Source organism: Poromitra crassiceps (assembly GCF_964638095.1).
Source record: "Poromitra crassiceps genome assembly, chromosome: 9".
Lineage (NCBI taxonomy): Eukaryota > Metazoa > Chordata > Actinopteri > Beryciformes > Melamphaidae > Poromitra > Poromitra crassiceps.
This window is the reverse complement of record NC_139630.1, coordinates 5,401,123-5,424,080: the sequence shown is the minus strand read 5'-3', so window position 1 is coordinate 5,424,080 and position 22,958 is coordinate 5,401,123. Positions and strand designations below refer to the sequence as shown.

General features: G+C 44.4%; 1 protein-coding gene across 1 annotated transcript in view; it reads right to left on the bottom strand.

Moving 5' to 3' along the window:
- aig1 (androgen-induced 1 (H. sapiens)) overlaps positions 1 to 21,252 on the bottom strand; it is a gene marked incomplete at both ends in the record, with an annotated part of 129,220 nt that extends 107,968 nt beyond the window's left edge. The window contains one exon of the mRNA XM_083643748.1: positions 21,112 to 21,252. Within this exon, the coding sequence (XP_083499874.1) occupies positions 21,112 to 21,252 (141 nt within the window). The remainder of the gene's footprint in view (positions 1 to 21,111) is intronic.
- Between the last annotated feature and the right edge of the window lie 1,706 nt (positions 21,253 to 22,958).

Sequence of the window (22,958 nt, the reverse complement as noted above, 5' to 3'; positions counted from 1 at the left end):
GACCTTTGACCACCAAAATCTAATCAGATCATCCTTGAGCCTAAATGAATGTTTAAGGCGAATCTGATTAAATTCCGTCCAGGCGTTCCTCAGATATCGCGTTAACAAGCTTGAAAATGGCGTTCGAGAGGTCACAGTGACCTTGACCTTTGACCTTTGACCACCAAAATCTAATCAGATCATCCTTGAGCCTAAGTGAATGTTTAAGGCGAATCTGATGAAATTCCGTCCATGCGTTCGTCAGATATCGCGTTAACAAGCTTGAAAATGGCGTTCGAGAGGTCACAGTGACCTTGACCTTTGACCTTTGACCACCAAAATCTAATCAGATCATCCTTGAGCCTAAGTGAATGTTTAAGGCGAATCTGATGAAATTGCGTCCAGGCGTTCCTCAGATATCGCGTTAACAAGCTTGAAAATGGCGTTCGAGAGGTCACAGTGACCTTGACCTTTGACCTTTGACCACCAAAATCTAATCAGATCATCCTTGAGCCTAAGTGAATGTTTAAGGCGAATCTGATGAAATTCCGTCCAGGCGTTCCTCAGATATCGCGTTAACAAGCTTGAAAATGGCGTTCGAGAGGTCATAGTGACCTTGACCTTTGACCACCAAAATCTAATCAGATCATCCTTGAGCCTAAGTGAATGTTTAAGGCGAATCTGATGAAATTCCGTCAAGGCGTTCCTCAGATATGGCGTTAACAAACATCCGTACGGACGGACGGACGGACGGACATCCGTACGGACGGCCGTACGGACGGCCGTACGGACGGACGGACAACCCGGATCCATAATGCCTTCGGCCTGGCTTCGCCGGCAGAGGCATAATAAAAAGGGGGACAATTCAGTTTCATGTATTTTGACCAGTAGGAGTGCAACAGATCATAAAACTCACAGATTGGATCATTTTTCGGATCAGCAATTTCTTTTAAATAATTTTTAAAATGTGCTACTTTGATTAAAGAAAAAACATTCAAATAGGCTATACAAACAGTGCAGATGTTCTCATCATAGTGGTATAGACCTTATTCGATTGACGTCACTCACACGCTGTTAGCGTTACCTGTTGTAAGGCTGTGCGTGTGTGTGGACCCAAAGGTAGAGACACAGAGTCAAAAAGCAGTTTAAAGTCTTTTTACTTGACTTGATCAAAATAAACAACAAAGGTTTGCCACAACGGCTGCAGAATACGCTGACATAAACAGGGCTGTGGAGCCAACTAAACTTAGCTAACTTGAAGGTAATTGTCCAAAGCACAACACAAGCAGTGTCGACAAGAGCAGTCACAAGGAGTAGAATATCCAACGGACACGGGAGGAACTCAGAGCAGGCCAGGACCACAGCAGCACACGACAATAATCAGCAACTGGGTCTGAAATGACACGTGTTTAAATAGGCAGTTGACCAGGTGCAGAACATCACACAATCAGTGGGGTTATTGAATTATTGTCTCTGTCCCTCCATTGGCTCTGGCGCTGCCCCGTCTCCCGCCATTGTTCCTGACGCGGGAAGGCAGGTCAGCACCTCGGACAGCGACGGGACACACTCCACGTGCCCGAGTCACTCGTCCTCCGGCCATTTCAGCACCACGGCCTGCTCCGCTCCTGTGCCCTCTTCCAGTGCCGCTAGGCCCTGCCTCCGTGTGCGTGTCACCTGTATCGTTCCAATTGTGTTCGGATGGTGACCTGTGTTACACGTGGCTGTAGTAATGACAGCAATAAAGTCCCTGTGGTTTGTTTCTATCTCTACCGTCCTCAGATGTGGAGCGAGGGAAGGGAGCGAGACAGTTGGGAGAGACAGGTGAAACCTTCTGACAGCTCCTCACAGCAAAGTTTGTTCACCTCGTTCTTTTGTTTATTTATTACAGGCATTAACGGCAGCATACAAACAACAACTGTGTTTTTTTTTATTATGTCATTACCATCGCTATTTTGTAATGGAACAGAAACGACAATAAGGCTGTTATTAGTTGTCAGCTGCAGCGCTGTGTGCGCGCAGGATGGTATGTCAACAATATGGTGCCATCCAGGGTTAGCGAATAAGGTCTATAGGCTACATAGAAACAAGAATATGAATTAAAAAAATGTAGTAGCCTAATTATTTACTCAAAATTTTTTAGATAAATAAACTCCATTAATAATACAATTACTGTATTTGCTACTTTGACTCTGATGCAGAAACCTCTCTTGTCTGTGTCTGTAGTCTTGCTCAGTGTCCCGCCCTCAGCACTATCTGATTGATTACACGCCTATGCTACAGACAGGCAGAGAGACAGCTGGTTCAACCCTCAGCCCCGAGTATGAGAGGGAGCTGAGCCCCGTGGGGTACCCGTACCATAGGTTGAGAACCACTGACTAACCAGTATTCAAGCGGAAACAGCGGTGCTTTGAATCGTGGAGGAAACAACTTGGCAACCATAGCAAAAGGTGCACACACCATTTTACAGTTTGAACACACCCTGGCAGTTGCTCACAACGAGCGGAGCTTTCTCTGTCTGTGTTTTTTTCGAGAGGAAGGCTGGCAAGCTGCAGGCAGCATATCGCCGCGTAAGTTGCATAAACATCACAATCTTGTGATCTATTTCAATGATGTCAAGCATGCCCAGTTTCCCAGTTACACCACTGAAAATGTCCGAACTTCACAGCCTATGGGATGTCACTCAAATCAGTCGCTCGCTCTCCCCCCTCTCCTTCCCGAACGTAACGTGACGCATCTGTCTCGTTTCACTGCAACTAATTGTTACACTTTCAAAAAGTTCACTTGCATGCTGGGGTTCACTTGCATGCTGAACTGTGGGGGGTAATCCGTACTGTAAGTATCTTCACTACAGCTTTAAAAATGAGCCTGCTAGAGCCTCTGATGACAGTAATCACGGCCACGGATGAGGAGTAGAAAATCTGGGACATTTTCGGGGACAGCTCCATCCGGGGACAGGTCTCCGAATACGGGGACTGTCCCCGAAAATCGGGGACGTCTGGTCACCCTACCGTGAAGGCAGCGAGGATCCCACTAACATTACTGTACTTCTTGACACAAAGCCAACGCTGCCTCCGATTGGCTTGCCCTGATATTCTTACCTTAACTTTAACCAATCCTAGTCAAGTCTTTACTGTTTATTTGTCTGATAGAACAAAACCCAGAAGAACCCAGATTTGTTTACAACAAAAATATAACATTGAATGTATTGGGTGTCAATAAACTCAATTGAAAGGCATATTTTTGCTGGCATTATGCTTTTTTGTAGGCTATTATATTTTATTTCATATATCAGACATGTACATTGTCAATTGAAAAAAAATGTTTTTACAAAGTAGTTTGAATTACTTTTTCTGCGTAGCTTGTAGTTTCCTAAACTACATTTCTCCCAGGGTAGCTTTGCTGTAATTTCAACTAGCCTACTTCCATTAGGGGTGTCAAAAATAATCGATTATAACATGCATCGCGATGCGGACCTGCACGATTCTGCATCGTCAAAAATCGATTATTTAAAAAATATATATATATATATATATATATATATATATATATAATCAAATAAAATATAATGGAAGTACATGCAGTTGTTTATTTTAATTATGGATCATAATACAATGCAATTCTAAATGCACCTTTATTTTAAAAGTAGCCACACAGTGAGAAAAAGAAAGTGAGAAAAAAAATCATGTAGGCCTATTCGGGAAAAAAAGTGATGCATCGATTTAAGATGCATCGAGATGCATCGATAATCGTTATCGAATCCAATCGTAGCCCTCTGAATCGTAATCGAATCCAATCGTGAGGCCAGTGAAGATTCACAGCCCTAACTTCCATGATGAAGAAGTTGGTAGCTTCCTAGCTATTTTCAATTCAATTCATTTATTAAAGAAAGAGTTTCGCAGAGACAGGTCTGAAATGCACTGTTCTTAACAACAAAGATTAAACATGGACAAAGTGTACATACTGTAGGCTAAAAACTAAGCAAGGATAAACAATTTAACTAAGTAAGTGATTCACATATCAAGCCTCAACGGTGTCCACCCGCTATGCCGACCACCCGCAATGCCGACCTTAGGTTTAGGCGTGGGGGGTGGGAGAGGTTAGGTTTTGGGTTAGGGTCTGGGGGAGGTTAGGTTTAGGCGTGGGGGGAGGTTAGGTTTGGCGTTGGGGCTGGGAGAGGTTAGCTCCACCGACATGCTGCACGCCACCTCGCTCAGCTGGTTCTGCTTGTGGGCTATCGGCATTGCGACCTGTCGGCACTGCGACCTGTCGGCACATAGACCGCCTCAACATGGATATGGTGACGGTCAGACAGTTCTCACTTCTTTATCATTATAGAGTCTGACTGCAGTGTGTAGGAAGGACTGCTGGAGGCGCTGTGTCCTGGCAGGCAGCATGGAGAGGGCTGTGCTGTTTCTCATTTGCCTACCAGTACATTGCAGTCTGGTTGGAGGGAGAAGATCATGTAGTGGATGGGATGGACTCATCATCTCTTTTAGTAAAGTGATTGCAGCTTCCTCCCTACGATTCTTTAGAGATGGGAGGTGGGGGAGCGGCCGCGTGCCACGTCTGGAGATGATCTTAAGTGCCCTACGTTGCACTCGCTCTAACTCCGCCTCCTGTCCTTTGCTGCATCCAACCAGGAGGACATGTCCATACTCCAGCACTGATCTGATAAGGGCAAAGTAAATCAGTAGGAGGTCATCGACTGACATGCTTGTTCTGGCCAGCACTCTCAGCAGATAGAGACGCTTTGATGCCTTGAGCACCATGTCCTGGACTTGGTGAGAGTGAGAAAGAGAGGAATCTACCTGCCAGCCCAGGTAGCGAGCAGATGGAACCACACGCACTGCCTCTCCAGCCAGATGTAATGGTGTTATCACCGGGGCTTTTCTCACACAGGTGATCCGCACCTCATAGCTCTTCTTCCCATTTAGGATCATGTCATTTTGCAGGGCCCATTCATCCAGATGCTGGGCTTCCAGTTGCATAGTCAGATCTGATGAAAGAGACCTGGTAGCCAGGCACCTTGAGAGACTGATGTCATCTGCATAACCCACCGATACTGAGTCATCAAAGAGAGTGTTCCTAGAACTCATGTAGAGCAGGAATAATAATTAAGGTAGACCACACACCTCCTTGAGGGACTCCAGATGTTATGTGAGTCCACTGGCAGTTGACAACTACTCGTTGTGTCCTGCCGTGGAGATAGTTGAGGGTCCAAGCAATGTCCCGGGGGGTCTGACATGACCTCACAAAAACGCTGCATCAGTGTTGCATGGTTGACTCTATCAAAGGCCTTGCTCATATCAGCCAATTACACCCGGATCACTGTGCCATCACGAGAGTCCAGCGCAGTAAGTCCTTCTATGCTTTCAAAGTAGTTTCTCCAACACTGTCGATCACTGTCAGTCATGAAAAGTGAAAATCATTACTGTCTGCACAGCTATAAAAAAATAAACATCTGAAATACATACTGGCATTGAAAATTCTGAATACAACCGGCCGGGTCTTTATAAATCCCCTTAAATCTGCACCCATAAGTAAAAAGTAATTAAAGTAAATACAATTATGTGTAACCTCACATAAAAACATCAAATTACTTGACACAAACTATTTGCTTAGCTACGTTGTGTTTTTGATCTCCCGTCAATGCCGAAATGCATTCTGGGCAGTGTCAAACTATCGTACCAGACAGAGGGTCAAAATGCTACTGGTTTTGGAGTTAAATTATCATACAAATACGATAATTATCGTACATCTGGTGTTTTGGAAAGTTTTCTGGTGTACACATTGACTGTATATTATTATTATTACAGTAAGTACAGTAGCCCAAGTGTCGTCACAGGTGTTATCTGCACGGATGGCATTTTTTTGCACAGATGTGCATTATAATGCCACCTTTTCCCTCCATATTTCTGCCCTGGGGGCATGTTTTAATTTTGTTTTTTGTTTTTTGGGGTATTTTCATAAGAATCTTGAGTCCTAACTGTAAATCATTTTTATGTTTTTTAAATCAACTTGGACCCCGGGTGGTAAAAGGAAGACAGGCGGCAATTAGAGTCAGGCGGTTATTTTTATTTTCACATAATTGAGCCAGGCGATTATTATTTTTTGAACAGAAATGCCTGCTCAGTAAAAACAGAAAGTATCAAATTGCTTATTTAAACCAGTGAGATAGTACTTAGTACACACAAGAGGGCAGTTTTGAACATGCCTTGTACAACGGACTGGAATGAACAAAAACAACTGATAGCCTTCATCTTCATCCTCATCATCCAACTACGTTACGGTATCAGTTCATTGCTCTCCTCTTCTCCCTCTGCCAAACAGCCATACCATATTTTAAACAAGTAACATTAGCATACCGCTCACACATTCAGTTGTTTGTGTTTCATTGGAAAGAAGTCATAGCAACGTTAGTAATCTTGTTAGACTCTCCCAGCAAAGCATCGTAGAAGGCACGCTAAGCTACCAAGCTAACGCTAACCAAACAGCACTGCAGCACTAGACAAAACAAGCAGACTTACCAAATACCGGTAGGTAGATGCCAAGTTTCCAAAACATGTTCAGTATAATGGGTATAATCCATACTGCATTTATGATCGCTGTTCCGCTGAGAGAAATGCACTTTTACAAGGCACAACTGTAACATTACGCTACGTTAGCGTAAGTTGCCCACCGCTCCCGGTTAGACAGCATCTCCAGCACGTTGTCTACAGGAGTCCGTAGCATTAAACAATGCGGTATGCATACTTGAAACATGTCGGTTACAGCATGTATAAATAAAATATAAAACTGTCTGACAGGGGGAGAAACTTCCGCCTGACTTCCTCCAAAACAACGTCATTACCGTAAGTGACTGAATTTAGTCAACACAAAATCATACAGTACAAACAAACCGTATTTATTCTAATAAACGCCCCGGCAGCAAAAAGAGTCAGGCACTTATTATGCTAAATCAACTTGGACCCCCGGTGGTAAAAGGAAGACCGGCAGCAATTAGAGTACAGGCGCTTATTGGAAGAATTACGGTATTTTGCCTGCATTTTTGTATGTGGATGGATTATTAATTTTCCGTATGCCCAAGTTCGCATGCTCTGTTAATGAAATAACAAATATAGATGGAAATACTTCATCTTTCTCTCGCGTGCTGATCAGAGTTGTGATTGAAGGGTTTGGTAGGCCCCGGAAGATTTTCAGATTTCAAAGTCGGCCACGGCATTCTTAAATTTGGGGGAACCCCTGATTTAGAGAAAATCATGAATGTCTTATACTGAACTCAACCCACTTATGCTTCGTTTATGAGGAATATAGTCACAGACGCATGATTCCATGAGAGCTATTTATTGCATGTTGTTTTCTGGGGTGGATTCTGCTTTTTATTGCGTGAAGTGGATCCGATCGTTTCTTCCTATTGTTCTGTATGTTTTGTAACCTGACTGCCCAGAAATCCCATCAGAGAAGATACAGTTATTGATTGGGAGGCTGATGCAGGGAGAGAGAGAGAGAGAGAGAGAGGGGGGGGGGGGGGGGGGGGGGGGGGGCAGAGAGAGAGAGGGAGGGAGAGAGAGGGAGGGATGTTTGCACTCCTCTCCTGTCTCTTCTCCTTCTTCTTCCTCCCTCTCATGTTTCCTGTCATCTCCTCCCTTCTTTCTTCTTCTCTGTTTTCCCTTTCCTCCCTTCTCCACTTTCCCAGCCTGGTAGAAAACCATCCTGATCATGTGACTTCACATCCTGTTTCACTCTACATATCAGTCTGGACTTCCAGCCGCCCACATCGATTTCAGTGGGCGGGAGTACTTGTCTGGACAGACAACTTCTTCAGCCAATCAGTGTCACCATATCCAGTCCAACGATGAAACGTTTCCTAGTACAGAATTCAAATCTACCCTCACCTCTTTTTCTGTTCTCCTCTTTCACCTCCCTCCTGTCCTCCCATCCTCTTTCTCCCATATTTTCTCCTCTCCTCTCCTCTCCTCTTCCTCCTCACCTCTCCTCTTCCTCCTTTCCTCTCCTCTTCCTCCTCTCTTCTGCTCTTCCTCCTCTCCTCTCCTCTTCCTCCTTTCCTCTCCTCTTCCTCCTCTCCTCTCCTCTTCCTCCTCTCTTCTGCTCTTCCTCCTCTCCTCTTCCTCCTTTCCTCTCTTCTTCCTCCTCTCCTCTCCTCTTCCTCCTCTCCTCTCCTCTTCCTCCTCTCCTCTCCTCTTCCTCCTCTCCTCTTCCTCCTCTCCTCTCCTCTCCTTTTCCTCCTCTCCTCTCCTCTCCTCTCTTCTTCCTCCTCTCTCCTCGTCCTCCTCTCCTCTCCTCTTCCTCCTCTACTCTTCCTCCTCTCCTCTCCTCTGCTCTCCTCCTCTCCTCGTCCTCCTCTCCTCTCCTCTTCCTCCTCTCCTCGTCCTCCTCTCCTCTTCCTCCTCTACTCTTCCTCCTCTCCTCTTTCTCCTCTCCTCTCCTCTTTCTCCTCTCCTCTCCTCTTCCTCCTCTCCTCGTCCTCCTCTTCCTCCTCTACTCTTCCTCCTCTCCTCCTCTCCTCGTCCTCCTCTCCTCTTCCTCCTCTCCTCTTCCTCCTCTCCTCTCCTCTTCCTCCTCTACTCTTCCTCCTCTCCTTCTCCTCTTCCTCCTCTCCTCTTCCTCCTCTCCTCTCCTTCTCCTCTCCTCTCCTCTCCTCTTCCTCCTCTCCTCTTCCTCCTCTCCTCTCCTCTTCCTCCTCTCCTCTCCCCTCCCCTCCCATTGGGAGTATCGGATGTCACCCAGTGGGTGAAGGGAGAGCTGCTGGTTGGGGGCATTTTTGTTCGGATCAGATGCCACTTCACTTACAGTAATGTGTGTGTGCGTGCACGTGCGCATATGTGTGTGTATGTGCGCACGTGTACCAACCCTATTGATTGAGTGGAGTCTGTGGGCTGTGTGTGTGCCTGTTCCACGTGTGTGTGTGTGTGTGTGTGTGTGTGTGTGTGTGTGTGTGTGTGTGTGTGTGCGTGTGTGTGTGTGTGTGTGTGTGTGTGTGTGTGTGTGCCTGTTCCACATGTGTGTGTGTGTGTGTGTGTGTGCCTGTTCCATGTGTGTGCGTGTGTGTGTGTGTGTGTGTGCGTGTGTGTGCCTGTTCCACATGTGTGTGTGTGTGTGTGTGTGTGTGTGTGTGCGCGCCTGTTCCACGTGTGTGTGTGTGTGTGTGTGTGTGTGTGTGTGTGTGTGTGTGCCTGTTCCACGTGTGTGTGTGTGTGTGTGTGTGTGTGTGTGTGTGTGTGTGTGTGTGTGTGTGTGTGTGTGTGTGTGTGTTTGTGTTTGTGTTTGTGTGTGTGTGAAATTTGTGTGGATCATGACACACAGCAGCTCAGGAGGTAGAGCGGGTCGTCCACTAATCGCTTTGGATAAAAGCGGTCGGTGGTTCGATTCCCGGCTCCTCCAGTCTGCAGGTCGAAGTGTCCTTGGGCAAGATACTGAACTCCAAATTGCTCCTGATGGTGTGCCAGCACCCTGCGTGGTAACCTGCCGCCATCGGTGTGTGAATGGGTGAATGTACCTACTGACTGTAAAGCGCTTTGGATAAAAGCGCTATATAAATGCAGGCCATTTAGGCCAAAAATCTGACTCCATTAGCTGAACTTAGCTCACCTGCTACATAACTAATGGATTTCTATGAGAGTTCAGCTAGCGATGAGGCTATACTGTAACCTGACGCTGCCAGATTGATGAGTTTGCTTCACATTCTGTTTCACAAACGACATCCATCTGGATTTGGTCAAGCTACCCTGCTGAAGAGGGCGGTCACTTTTTTCAAGCTACTTGGCAGGTGATTGGATGGACCGTCTGTCTGTCACCGTCTGGGCGTGCCAACGCCAACCAATCAGATCGACTTGCCTTCATGACGTAGCCTCGCCTGGTAAACACGAACGGCTAGGACTACAATTGCTAATTAGTTAGCATGGAGGTCGCAGATTTTTTGCTGTTTTTGTAAGGTGAATATTGGGTGCAACCATTGACTATTCAATTTGCCAAAAGAAAGAAGAATTACTGCAGATGTCTGACTGAGGATGAAGTGCAGGTAGGCCATTTTGCACGTTAAATGTAACTGATTGGATTAACTGATGTTACGCTAACGTTAGCAACATTTGGAGGTTGGGGTGCTACGTCTGATGATTATTGATTTGATGTTAACGTTAACAGCGATTCATGACTAACACATATCGTTGTTCGTTTCTTCAGGGAACTGATGACACGATATGACACCGAGTGGCACGCACCCTGGACTGGCCTGGACGGCTAACGTCATGGAGACGCAACGCTCTCTAGCCTTTATGATCATGGCAATCAGAATCAGAATCAGAAAGACTTTAATGATCCCCGGGGGTAAATTGGGACAAGTTACAGTAGCTCGCTCAATAACAACCAAAACAATCAATAACAACCAAATACTTTGATACAATATAATGATTTAACGCTACTATTTAGCATTAAGGACTGGTGAATTTTAGCATATCTGTCAGTGGAATGGTAGATGTTTACGCATGACTGGAGAATGTTATTTGCTACTTTTGTGATAATAAACTAAACGGAGAAAAGACGGCCGTGTGGTGTTGTTGTTACATAATCTGCTGGTCTTGAGGCACGATTGGGTAAAATGATAAGATGATGTAAATTCATAAAGATGTTTATGTCAGAGATGAATCTGCGAAAGGGAGCTGCCTGGAGCCCAGAGGACGTCAACGGAGAAGAGGAAAAGCACCCTTTAGGTTACACCATGCAGCATTTGGATATAATCTAGTATTGGCTCCCATGCCATTAGTTTGTTTACCCCCTATCTAAAGAAAGTACAAGTGCAAAATCTTAAGCTATGTTCTATCGATAAACCAATTTCTCGAGTAACATCCTGTTATCCTGAGATCTTTAATCTCGCCTGTATAACATAATATGTCACTCGCACCAACGTGAGTTAACGTGGTTTATTAAACCGCAGCCAACATTCCAATCATAGCAGAATACACTTCAGCTAGCAGTAGGGACAATACATCACACTGATCTTTGCAGTTCTGTGTTGATTAGCTAATATTTCAGTGGCATTTTGATTAACGTTATGATTTATTTCTATTTGGAACAAAAATGATGGTTTAACAGATTGCATGTTTACTGGGCTGTGGTGAGAAGGGCTTTGTGTTTGTGTGACTTGCGTGAATGGCTAACTGCTAGCCATTCACTAGCCTACAGCTAGCTGATGGCTGCTATGTTCTCCCAGCCTAGCAACCGTCTGAAGGCTATCTCCCCAAATTCTACAACAATGTCTTGTTTACTAACGTTCATAGTTGATAACGTTACAGCAATACAGTTACGGTTTCGTACTCACTGTAAGATCAAGTGTTTAACGTTTATGTTAGCTTATTGTTTTGAATAGAATGTTTGACTAGCTCACTGGAGCTAGCCTCGGTAGCCGCCGCCATGTTGAATAGTGAAAGAACTACAAACGTCCAGCGCCTCTCGGTGGCGTCACATCCGGTCTCGCAAAGCCCGCCCTTAGCTCACGCTGATTGGTGCGCCTGGGTGGCGGCCGGTTTGAATGCCTCTCTGAGGCCAGGGCCAGACTGAGGTGGATTGTGAATTTGTGGAACAATGCCGCCCCCGTCTGGTGGAGTCAGGCTAGCTATACTGAGCAGTAATGACAAACACTCTCCTCTCCCTCAACAGCTGCTGTGACTGTCCAGGTGCCATCGAGCAAGGCACTGAACCTCAACCGCTCCAATGTCAATACAGCACCGCATGCACGCATGAACGCACGCATGCACGGACACACACACACACACACACACACACTAGGGGCCAGATGTTGTGTTGTGGTGTGTGTTTCCTGGCTGCTGGTGTGTACTGGTCATTAAGACCACAGTTAACCAGGAGAGAGGGCTAATGTGGAAAATATGACGCAGCTATTTCACCAACTGACACACACATGCAGAGAGGATGTGTGTGTGTGTGTGTGTGTGTGTGTGTGTGTGTGTGTGTGTGTGTGTGTGTGTGTGTGTGCGTGCGTGCGTGTGTGTGTGTGTGTGTGTGTGTGCGTGCGTGCGTGCGTGCGTGTGACGCATATGCTATGTACTTGTGTGCATATGTGCGAATGTCTGTTTATCGACTGTGTGTGTGTGTGTGTGTGTGTGTGTGTGTGTGTGTGTGTGTGTGTGTGTGTGTGTGTGTGAGTGTGAAAGACGAGCTGAAGCCAAAAATGATTTTTCTTTTCTTTTAGTTCAAATACCTATTCAGTGCACCTAATAATGTATGGCAAAAATCTCAAATCACAAAAATTAAATTTCTGACGTCACATTGCACTATCAAATGCAGGGCCGGCCCGCCCTATATGCGAACCAAGCGGCTGCCTAGAGCCCCGGGAGTTGGGGGGGCCCCCCAAAAAAAAAAAAAAAAAATTATAAATAAACATAGGCTATAATATTATAGGCTGTGTGTGGTAGTTAAAACATAGGTTGACATTTATTTATGTTTGTAGTTTAAACAAAAACATAAATACTGTAGGCTACATACAACACAAAAGTTATTACCTTTTGTCGCCACCTGGTGAGTAAATATATATGTAACTAAAACCATTAAAATTGACAACTGGTGCTGCATGTATCTACCGGTCCTTGGCACAAAAAAGGTTGGGAACCCCTGGTTTAACTGACCTGGCAACCCCTATGGCTGCTGGGTTCTACACGCTTGCTTGACACTGATAGGGCTACAAACGAGCGTCATTGTCATGTTTGTTTGTTTTAAATATTCTTCTAAATATGGCTAAAAGTCCAAAAACGTCAAATTTTCCCCTCCTTACAGCACCCCCTACTTAAAAGTACCTCCAGTGCGGATGCTCCCAAACCCCCGCCCCTGGGAGGGGGCCCCTGATCTATATCCTGCTTAGGGCCCCCAGATGGCTAGGGCCGGCCCTGATCAAATGTCAACCCCATTTAAACTAGGCTAGATATGGATTTTTACAGCCAATACGATAACCGTTAAATATATGCTTCTCCTGGCCGATAAGCGATATCATAAACCAATAATAATTTCTTAACCTGTATTGTATGCACACCTGAGGTAAAAAGAAAGAAAGAAAGAAAGAAAGAAAGAAAGAAAGAAAGAAAGAAAGAAAGAAAGAAAGGGCAGATGTAGTGAGCAAAGATGGATGATATAATATGATTGTTTTAGTAAAGTGTAGCTATCACTCAATAGTCAATACAAAAAATAAAGGCTTTTTATAGAACCAAAAGCCTATAGCTGCTTAGTCTGCAGATAAAACACAAAAGGCATAGTAATAGACCCTTTTCATGGGGGCCATTTTGTGTCGAAAAGGCAGGGTAAACACAGGTGCAAGCAAAATACTAATGAGGGTTTCCAACTTCCAATCATGTAAATTGGAAACCCTCATTAGTGTTTTGCTTGCACCTGTGTTTAACCTGCCTTTTGGACACAAAATGACGCCTGTGAAAAGGGTTTATTTAGCCTCTTATTGGCATGACGTTACTGGCAACTAAATGGCCTGTTTGAATTTTGCATTGGGTCCAGTTCTATTGAAGTGATGGGGCAGGCATGGAAAGCCTCATTATAAGCCATCATATCTGTGTCGTTTCACTTTTTACTGAAAAATGCCTGCCTACCTGTGACTCGGGAAGATAGCGTCACATTTTTACGCCCCGAAATGCGCTTTATGCTGAAGATGCGTTGCGCAGTGCCAGAATAGGCCAGAATGGGCGTTTCGGCCTTAAATACCAGCCTAAAGCGATCTTCCCAACTGGCGTTAATTTTGCGGCTATCGCTTTTCAAAACCAGGCCTTATTCAGTGCGCCGACTCCCCTACCAAACGCCACACACAGACACACATGTGCATCTCCCAGCATGCATTGAGGCTTTATACATTTTGACAAGAAAAAGCAACCAAATCAGCCTAAGTAGGCTAAGCGGTAGATAGAAATAATATTTATGTTAACACAAGATGCAATTCTAGAACATTTCAATATTGGACAAAATAAAACATAAAAATCAAAACACAACCCTATGTGAAACATACATGTAATCCAGGTCGTATCCGTCGCAATTACGTGTTATTGTCAAGTGACGAGCATAACACGGTTGTACTGTGATGTCCGCTCCAACAAGACTTACTTGACACATACTTTTTCAACAAAAACACATTTATGCCATGACTTTACATAATGTATGTCGCATCAGTTAGCCTGTGCTGTGATGTGCAGGAGCAGCAGGTAGCCTACAAGTTATAAGCCTGCCCTGAATGAGCCGAGTGGGGGTGCTTGTTCACTATTGTGAAAGTTATGTGTTTACAAGATATACAAATCATGGAAGTGGATGGTATCAGGAATGTCACCGATAGTTAACGTTCTAGATATTGTACAGGCCCTGCTGAACAGATCTGTATTTGCCTGGCTGTAGGTTGAATCGTTTTATTCAGGCTATGATCTGATGTGCTGAGATATCCAAATTGGCATGAAGAGATGACAGCATGCAGCCGCAACCGGACTGGATCGAGTGGATCGGACCTTGGAAGGGAAGAATGTGATTGCTTTACTGCAGTTCACCAATGGCCACAATTGTGAATAATTCTACGCTTAAAAGGCGTGGTTAAATGGTTAGCGCCGGCTTTAGCACTGAGGAAAAATTAGGGAATGCGCATGACCACGCCCACTAATAGCGCTGCGCCAGGCCATAAACGCTAATTTAAGGACAGGGGGAAGATAGAGCCCACTATGTGATGTTGACTGGTGTGTTTTTATGTAAATGTGCACATTCGTTTTCCTTATTATTGGTAGATCCTGACTGCCCCGCAGCTAGCTACGTTAGCTTCACGTTAGCTTACATGTAAAGTTAGCGTTAGTCGCTTTTGGAGACACAAACCCTGGACGTTTCATTTCGGGGTAATGCATGAGCTTCTCTATGATTTACGCCAGCTCTGAGAGTATGAAGTGCTTTAAAATTTAATGCGGGGATGTTTTGTCACAACAAGCTTGAGGACCGCTGCCTGCTGAACAAGGTAAGCCACGGATAGCTAGCTAACGTTAGCCACCACAACAGCTAACGTTAACGCCATTGACTGTATGTTAATGCTATAATGACTTTCCCCTCATCTCAGAAACCTTGCGGGACATGTATTGCAAGTTGCAATAGCGTTGTTTTGTTATCATTTGAAACTGTCAACAGCCACAATGGAGGCAGCCATGTTTCGCCAGCTGCTTGTGACGTCATGAGCATGCAACAACAATGTTCCGCTTCCAATGCAAAACGAAGCACCCTATTATTGGGGGCTATTTATCGGCTAAAATGTAATTATTGGAATAATAAATAATAACGCAAAATGGCCATATCGGCCGATAATTTATAGGTCCGATCAGGGCCGATTCTAGGGGGGGGCAGGGGTGGGCTATGCCCACCCAAAAATTAATCTTGCCCACCCAAAAAAAAAAAAAAAAAATCTCCCTTTTTGAATTCCAGGCGACCGCACTTAGGGTCGCGACCCGAAAGTTGGAGACCACTGGGTTAGTTAGTTTAGGGCACCTAACAGTAGTTATAGCTTTAATTTGATTTGAGAAATAAGCTCATCCAATGAAAAGAAATATTATGGAGTTGATTATTTTAAACTGGATGAAGTATTTTTATTTATTTTTAGGGTAAGTCAATCTGCTTTCAAAGTAGTTTTCTTTGTCACTTTTCAGTTTGAGTTTGAATAAGACTAAACGTCTTGGAAATATAGCAATAGTTTTGTAAATAGTTAGTTTGTACAGTTTGCTAATAGTTTTGACAATAATAATGTAAACATTGGCCTGTCACCTGAGTGAAAGTTCCTACTTACAGTTTGGTGACCCAAAACAGAATGGTGACTCCTACTGGAACAATTTGGTTCAGTGTTTATGCCTGTGTTGCTGTCTGTTGTAGTGTAAAACGACTACAGGGAGAGCAGGTGGTTACATGAAAGTGAGTGAGAAAAGGTGAAGATACTGAATCATGACATCACAACAGTATAATCCTAATGTTAATTTAAAATTAAATATTCTTGGATGAAAGTCCAAAAAACGTCAAATTTTCAAAGTCCATTTTCAAAGTCCATTCCTACCTAAAAGTACTTCCAGCGCCACTGAATATAATGCAATTTAATCCCCATCCCCGAACCCACAACCTCTGGCAACCTACCGCCAAAGTTGCCCCCTACCAGCCCACCCTAGTGTGGCAGTCTAGATACGGGCCTGGGTCCGATAAATATAGTGCATCCCTAATTTCAACCAATCATATCACGACATGGCAGCTGTCAATCAATCTTCATTTTCGAGTAGAATTTTCTCCTCGAAATGGAGAAAATGGCTGCCTAGTGCCTGTAACTTGGCAGAATTTCTAACCCATAAACTAACTAATAACTTGGCCAATTGTATGTAACATACAAAATAAAGCAACGGCAATAGACGGGTTTCTTGTATACAAACAATTAGTGGGGGTGCGTGCGTGCGCAGGGACAGAGGATGACGAGAAACGCATCTCGCTGATCGCCCATTGGTTCAACACAGGTGCATCACAAACCCACAGTGAAGTGTAGAAACTTCAATTTTATATCTATTCCAAGCTGTCACTCTACATTTTACATAAATACCACCTGTAATGCCTACATTAACAATAAAATAAGTAATCTGAAGGGCTGGGTCATTTGAGCAGTGAGTGTGGGTGGCGCTAATGCATGTTTTAATTTGTTTACAAACCCCTGTTAAACAAAACTGTAGAAGAAGAAAAGCAGCAGTGAGTGTGCTGCGGGGGTGTTCGACTTGTTGACGCCTCACCTGACTGCGCTCGCCTGCTCTGGTCTGCTTTCCAGGCGAGACTGTTTAATAACAATCGAAAATCTTGCTCGTAGCTGCTTTAAAAAAAAAGAAAAAAAATTATAATCGATTTTTGACATTTATGAATCGATGCGGAATCGTGCACGTCCGCATCGCGATGCATCTTATAATCGATTATTTTTGACACCCCAACCTACAGAGGCATCCTCACAGTGCTAACCTACAGAGGCATCCTCACAGTGCTAACCTACAGAGGCATCCTCTCAGTGCTAACCTACAGAGTCATCCTCTCAGTGATAACCTACAGAGTCATCCTCTCAGTGATAACCTACAGAGTCATCCTCTCAGTGATAACCTACAGAGGCATCCTCTCAGTGATAACCTACAGAGTCATCATCTCAGTGATAACCTACAGAGGCATCCTCTCAGTGATAACCTACAGAGTCATCCTCTCAGTGATAACCTACAGAGTCATCCTCTCAGTGATAACCTACAGAGGCATCCTCTCAGTGATAACCTACAGAGGCATCCTCTCAGTGATAACCCACAGAGTCATCCTCTCAGTGATAACCTACAGAGGCATCCTCTCAGTGATAACCTACAGAGGCATCCTCTCAGTGATAACCTACAGAGGCATCCTCTCAGTGATAACCTACAGAGTCATCCTCTCAGTGATAACCTACAGAGGCATCCTCTCAGTGATAACCTACAGAGGCATCCTCTCAGTGATAACCTACAGAGGCATCCTCTCAGTGATAACCTACAGAGGCATCCTCTCAGTGCTAAGGTGGTGGTTGTTGTTGATGATGCTACTGCTGCTACCACTGTTTTCATTCACCTTTGCTCCTTCCCTCAGCATAAACATCACTGATGATGAATAAAACATGTGAACAGACATCACAACTCCCACTTCTGATTAACTGCACACTTAGTCGATTATTGCTATTGACGCTATTTTTGACCAGACTAGGCTTTTACTGTTGTCACTGTATTCATAGTATTCCCATGATGTCACAAGCATTTTCCTACCAATATGGCGCTATAATACACACAGCTCATTGGTTGTTTGTGTCACTTGATTGTAATCACCTGTTAATTGATTACAATTACCTGTTCTTTTCCTACCAAGATGGCCGTGTGGTGATCGTGATGAATACTATCAATTCATTACCCCCTCGTCATGGAGCTCAACAGTCACGTGACATCGTGACATCACCTTGGCTTCCGGAAAATAATTTCACCATTCATTTTTCTCCATCACTTTAAAAAAAATCCTTATCTAAAGAGTTTTAAGCCTGGAGCCAAGCCAACCAGCTAGCTAGAGAATTTGTGACCATAAAACATTTGATTTAGAGTTTGAAAAAACATTGAAAAACTGAGGGGGAAAAATTGCTGGGTACAAGAGTGCGTACATATAAGGTTTGTTTGAGATGAGCAAGTTCTGCGCAGATTCGACCAGCGCCTTGCTTGCCCCGTTGCATGATGGTTAGAAAGTTGTCCGACTTGCTCCGCCTGCCCGACTGTGTGAGCCACGGGACTCTCGTGAGAGCGAGGCGGGCGCAGATTTGGAGCGAGGTGCCGCAGTTGCTCCCCACCAACTGCGCCCGACTGCGGCTGACAGATGATGACGAGAAACGCATCAAGCTGAGCGCCCATTGGTTCAACACAGGTGCATCACAAACCCACAGTGAAGTGTAGAAACTTAAATTTGATATCTATTCCAAGCTGTCACTCTACATTTTACATAAATACCACCTGTAATGCCTACATTAAAATAAAAATAAGGAATCTGAAGGGCTGTGTCATTTGAGCAGTGAGTGTGGGTGGCGCTAATGCATGTTTTAATTGGTTTACAAACCGCTGTTAAACAAAACTGTAGAAGAAGAAAAGCATCAGTGAGTGTGCTGCGGGGTGTTCGACTTGTTGACGCCTCGCCTGACTGTGCTCGCCTGCTCTCATTTGCTTTCCAGGCGAGGCGGCAGTCAACTCAAACGAGCCTACTATATCGTAAGAGTGAAGAAACTACTCATCCCATAATCCATTCTGTCATTTCCGGCCAATCAGATTAGTGGATGATTGAGTGACAGAGCATTTCAGCCAATGGGAGAGCACTCGGAGCAACAGTGGGTGGGACCAGCAGTCCTGAATGGTTCCATTACAGCTATTAGCTCCATGGCTAATGTTATCATAGATAGACACATTTCTGTGCATTAATGTGAATGAACCGGGTAGCTAACAGATTTCAAAATGGGTGCCGGCATTGAAATCAGCGTGATTCCTAATAGTTTCGAGATACTTCGAGATACACTCAGTGGTGGTTTTAGCCCTTTAATCAGCAATCTGTAGCCTCTCTGTAGAAGCCTAGCCAGGAAGAGAAGAGCCAGAGAGAGAAATGAGTGCAGGCCACCAACCACAAGGGCTTTTCACACTACACTTAGCGGGTAAAGTCAGTATCTTAGCCTGGGGCTAAGAGAGCTGTTAGCCCAGGGCTAAGAAAGCTTTCACACACACAATCCTGGCCCACTCCAAAGTGTGCTAACCCCGACTTCAGCCCCGGCTAGCTGGCCCTGCTCTGGAGCAGGCTTATCCCCGACTTTCCATCTAAACACAGGGCTAAAAGTTGCCAGTGTGAAACGGGGCCAGAGACCGGGCCAAGGAAACAATTGGGCTTTTCATTTGAATATATCATAAAAGGTTATTATGAATGGCATAGCCCTGGTTTTAGGTTAACCTGGGTAAACAATGCGTGTGTGAAAATAGGCTAAGTGAGCCTGGGGCTATCTTAGCCCTACTCTTAGCCCAGGGCTTACAAGACAACTCGGACCGCCGGAAAAAATGGGTTCCGACCTGTAAAAATGTAACGGTCGTTCAGGCCGGAATTACAGCTCGGAAATTCGGGTATCATCCAGAGCTCCGGTTTCTCCGAGTTGACGTCACAGCCACATCAAAATGGCAACTTGCATCGTTAATGATGATCACAGAATTATTATAAAGACGTTTGTTGATGTTTTAACACACAATTTGAGGTCTTAATTATGTAATGTTAAAGGAACACTCCGCCCATTTTCAACCAGCTTTGTATCATTAGAACATCAGTAGTATATCAGAAAACTGTAAACGGTTTTGAAGTCTGTCATTTAATTTGACAGTTATTGAGTGTTAAAGTGTGGACCAGTGACATCACTGGTCCACACTAACTCAAATTAATAACTCATTAACTCAAATCAACTCTCAATAACTGTCAAACTAGATGAATGATGAATAGTTTGACAGTTATTGAGAGTTGATTTGAGTTAATGAGTTATTAATTTGACTTAGTGTGGACCAGTGATGTCCACACTTTAACACTCAATAACTGTCAAATTAAATGACAGACATCAAAACCGTTTACAGTTTTCTGATATACTACTGATGTTCTAATGATACAAAGCTGGTTGAAAATGGGCGGAGTGTTCCTTTAATGTTTCATGTGTTTGTGTCATCTGTGTTTCGCCCCAGGCTAAGAGCCTCGTATAAGTCTACCATATAAGTCTACCTTGGGTGGTTACGACATTATGGCTAATAATCCAAAATCTCACTGCAGAATATGAACGGGGAAATACTCTTCCGGAACCGAGGTGTCTGTCACGTGACAGCATTAAACAGCAGCGATGGATGAATAATGACAGGTGACAGGTTGAGCTCACCGATGACCTGACTCACTGAGGCTCCTGCCACTGCTGATAGGCTACAACAATTATCATTATCAGTTTGATTAGGCTGTTCTTCCTGTTTTTAGACTAGACTACTGCTTTCATCCACGTTTTTCCAGCTAGAGTTTCTCCCCTCATCATAAACGACACAGGTGGAAAAAAACAACAAGCAAACCGACACAGCACATGGTTCCTCTATGATATGATGAATGACAGGCCCAACAAAACGGTAATCAATAAAACGGTTAAGTAGCCTACTAACTAGCCAAACTAACTAGTTTGTTATTGCGTTGTAGGCTACTAAATTGTTTATCATTTTCATTCAAATCTCGCCGCTAGTCCCTTCTCTCATCAGAAACACTACCGATTAATAAAACAACAGGCGAAAATACAGCAGAGAGAAACCGGCTCGGCTGCTACTGTAGCCTACAACACAATGAGCTCACCGATGACCCACAGGCCAATTAGCGACTACCCACAATTAACCCGAATCATTCCTTCCCTCTCATTACGAGCAATGGGCAACAACGATGAATAAAACAACAGAGCGAGCGAGCCGAGCAGAAAACGATGGCTAACCGCTGTCAAATCACAACACTGGCGCTTGAGGGCTGTGTGGAGTGTATTTCCCTCAGTCTTACCAGGTCGATGAAGGGCAGAAACTTCCAGCTGCCTCCGTACGTCTGGTGCGCGGGCATGTCGACGGCTTTATAATGGCAGAGGATGGAGAAATAAGACAGGAGGATGGCGACCCGCAGCACCTGCGAGGGAATCAGCGCCATGATGTCTGTCTCTCTCTCTCTCTCTCCCTCTCTCGCTCCCCCTCTCTCCTCTCTCTCTCTCCTTTCTCTCTCCCTCTCTCTGTATCTCTCTGTCTCTCTCTCCCCCTATCTCTTCCTCTCTCCGTCTCTCTCTCTCTCTCTCTCTCTCTCTCTCTCTCTCTCTCTCTCTCTCTCTCTCTCTCCTCTCTCTCTCTCTCTCTCTGTCTCTCTCTCCCCCTATCTCTTCCTCTCCGTCTCTCTCTCTCTCGCTGTCTCTACCTCTCTCCTCCCGTGCTCTCCTCTCGTATTTCTGCTGCTTTCGCGTTATTTTGTGATGGTGATGTTGGTGATGAGGGTGAAGATGCAAGGGAGAGGCGTGGTCTCATCTATAGGCTATACAGTGAGGATGTTGCCATTGAAATTAATTAAGCACTGATTGAATATCAGATTTTATTTATTGAGTTTGGTTTGATCACTTTGCTGCTGGTGCTGGTCACCTACCTTATTGATGCTGTAATTGGCACCATGGGTTTCTATTTTTGTGATAAAGATTTGAATTGAATGAGTGAGAGAGAGAGAGAGAGAGAGAGAGAGGGAGAGACAGCTCATGCACACACACACACACACACACACACACACACACACACACACACATTTGAAATATTTATTTATGTCCACATAAGTATGCAAAGGACATAAACAGTAATAATGCAGTCAAATGCTGGGAGTCAGTCAGTTACAAGAGTGCCCAGACGGCAACCACATTAATGCATACACATAAGAAACACACAGGATGATAACATGGCAGGTTGATATATAGACCTACAGATATACTGTAATGCAACATAGTGGTCAGTATCCACTTAATGGGTACAAAAAGCAGCGCCTCCTCCATATTGAGCCCCTGCCGATAATAGTAGATACTGTATTGAACAATATCTCGCTAACTGCCTGGCCCTTCTCTTTGGGAGGCCATGCAGCCATCTGAAGGCCTCTCAAAACCAGCTTATGGAAATGACCTAGGCTACCAAATATGAAAACTAGAAGTTTACACCTGTAGCCCAGCTGTGAAATGGTCTGTTCTAGCTGTTGGTATTTCATCATCTTGGTTAGAAAGGCCTCCTCTAGGCTGTGGTCAAAGGTACAGCCAACCTCTAGAACAAACACCTCTATACGATTTTCATTGACAACAACAATATCAGGAGTGTTAGCTGGAATATTCGAGAACACATCTGAATCGTCACTACACAGACTGAACATGCTTGGCTTCACAATAGAATGTTTAAAAAGCGATATTGAAGACCCGAAAATAGAAGAGATACCTTTTGATATCAGATCCACTAATCTGTCATGCCTACATACTGTATGTAAAGCCCTTTGTATGCATGGCAACCATTTAAGATGTGAGCCATGGTTTCAGTTATCTGTTCATGACCATGATGTATACAGTGAGGAGCATGACTGTCAGGAAGCCAGATGGAAAGATTGAGCTTGGTTGGTAAAACCTGCAGTCTTGCTTTTAGAGTGAAGATGATAATGCTCTCTCTCTCTCTCACACACACACACACACACACACACACACACACACACACACACACACACACACACACACACACACACACACACACACACACACACACACAATGTGCTCATATCCAGCCCGAAATAATTATTTATGTATTTATGTTTATACTTGATGTAAATATTTCAATATTTGTGCTTGTCTT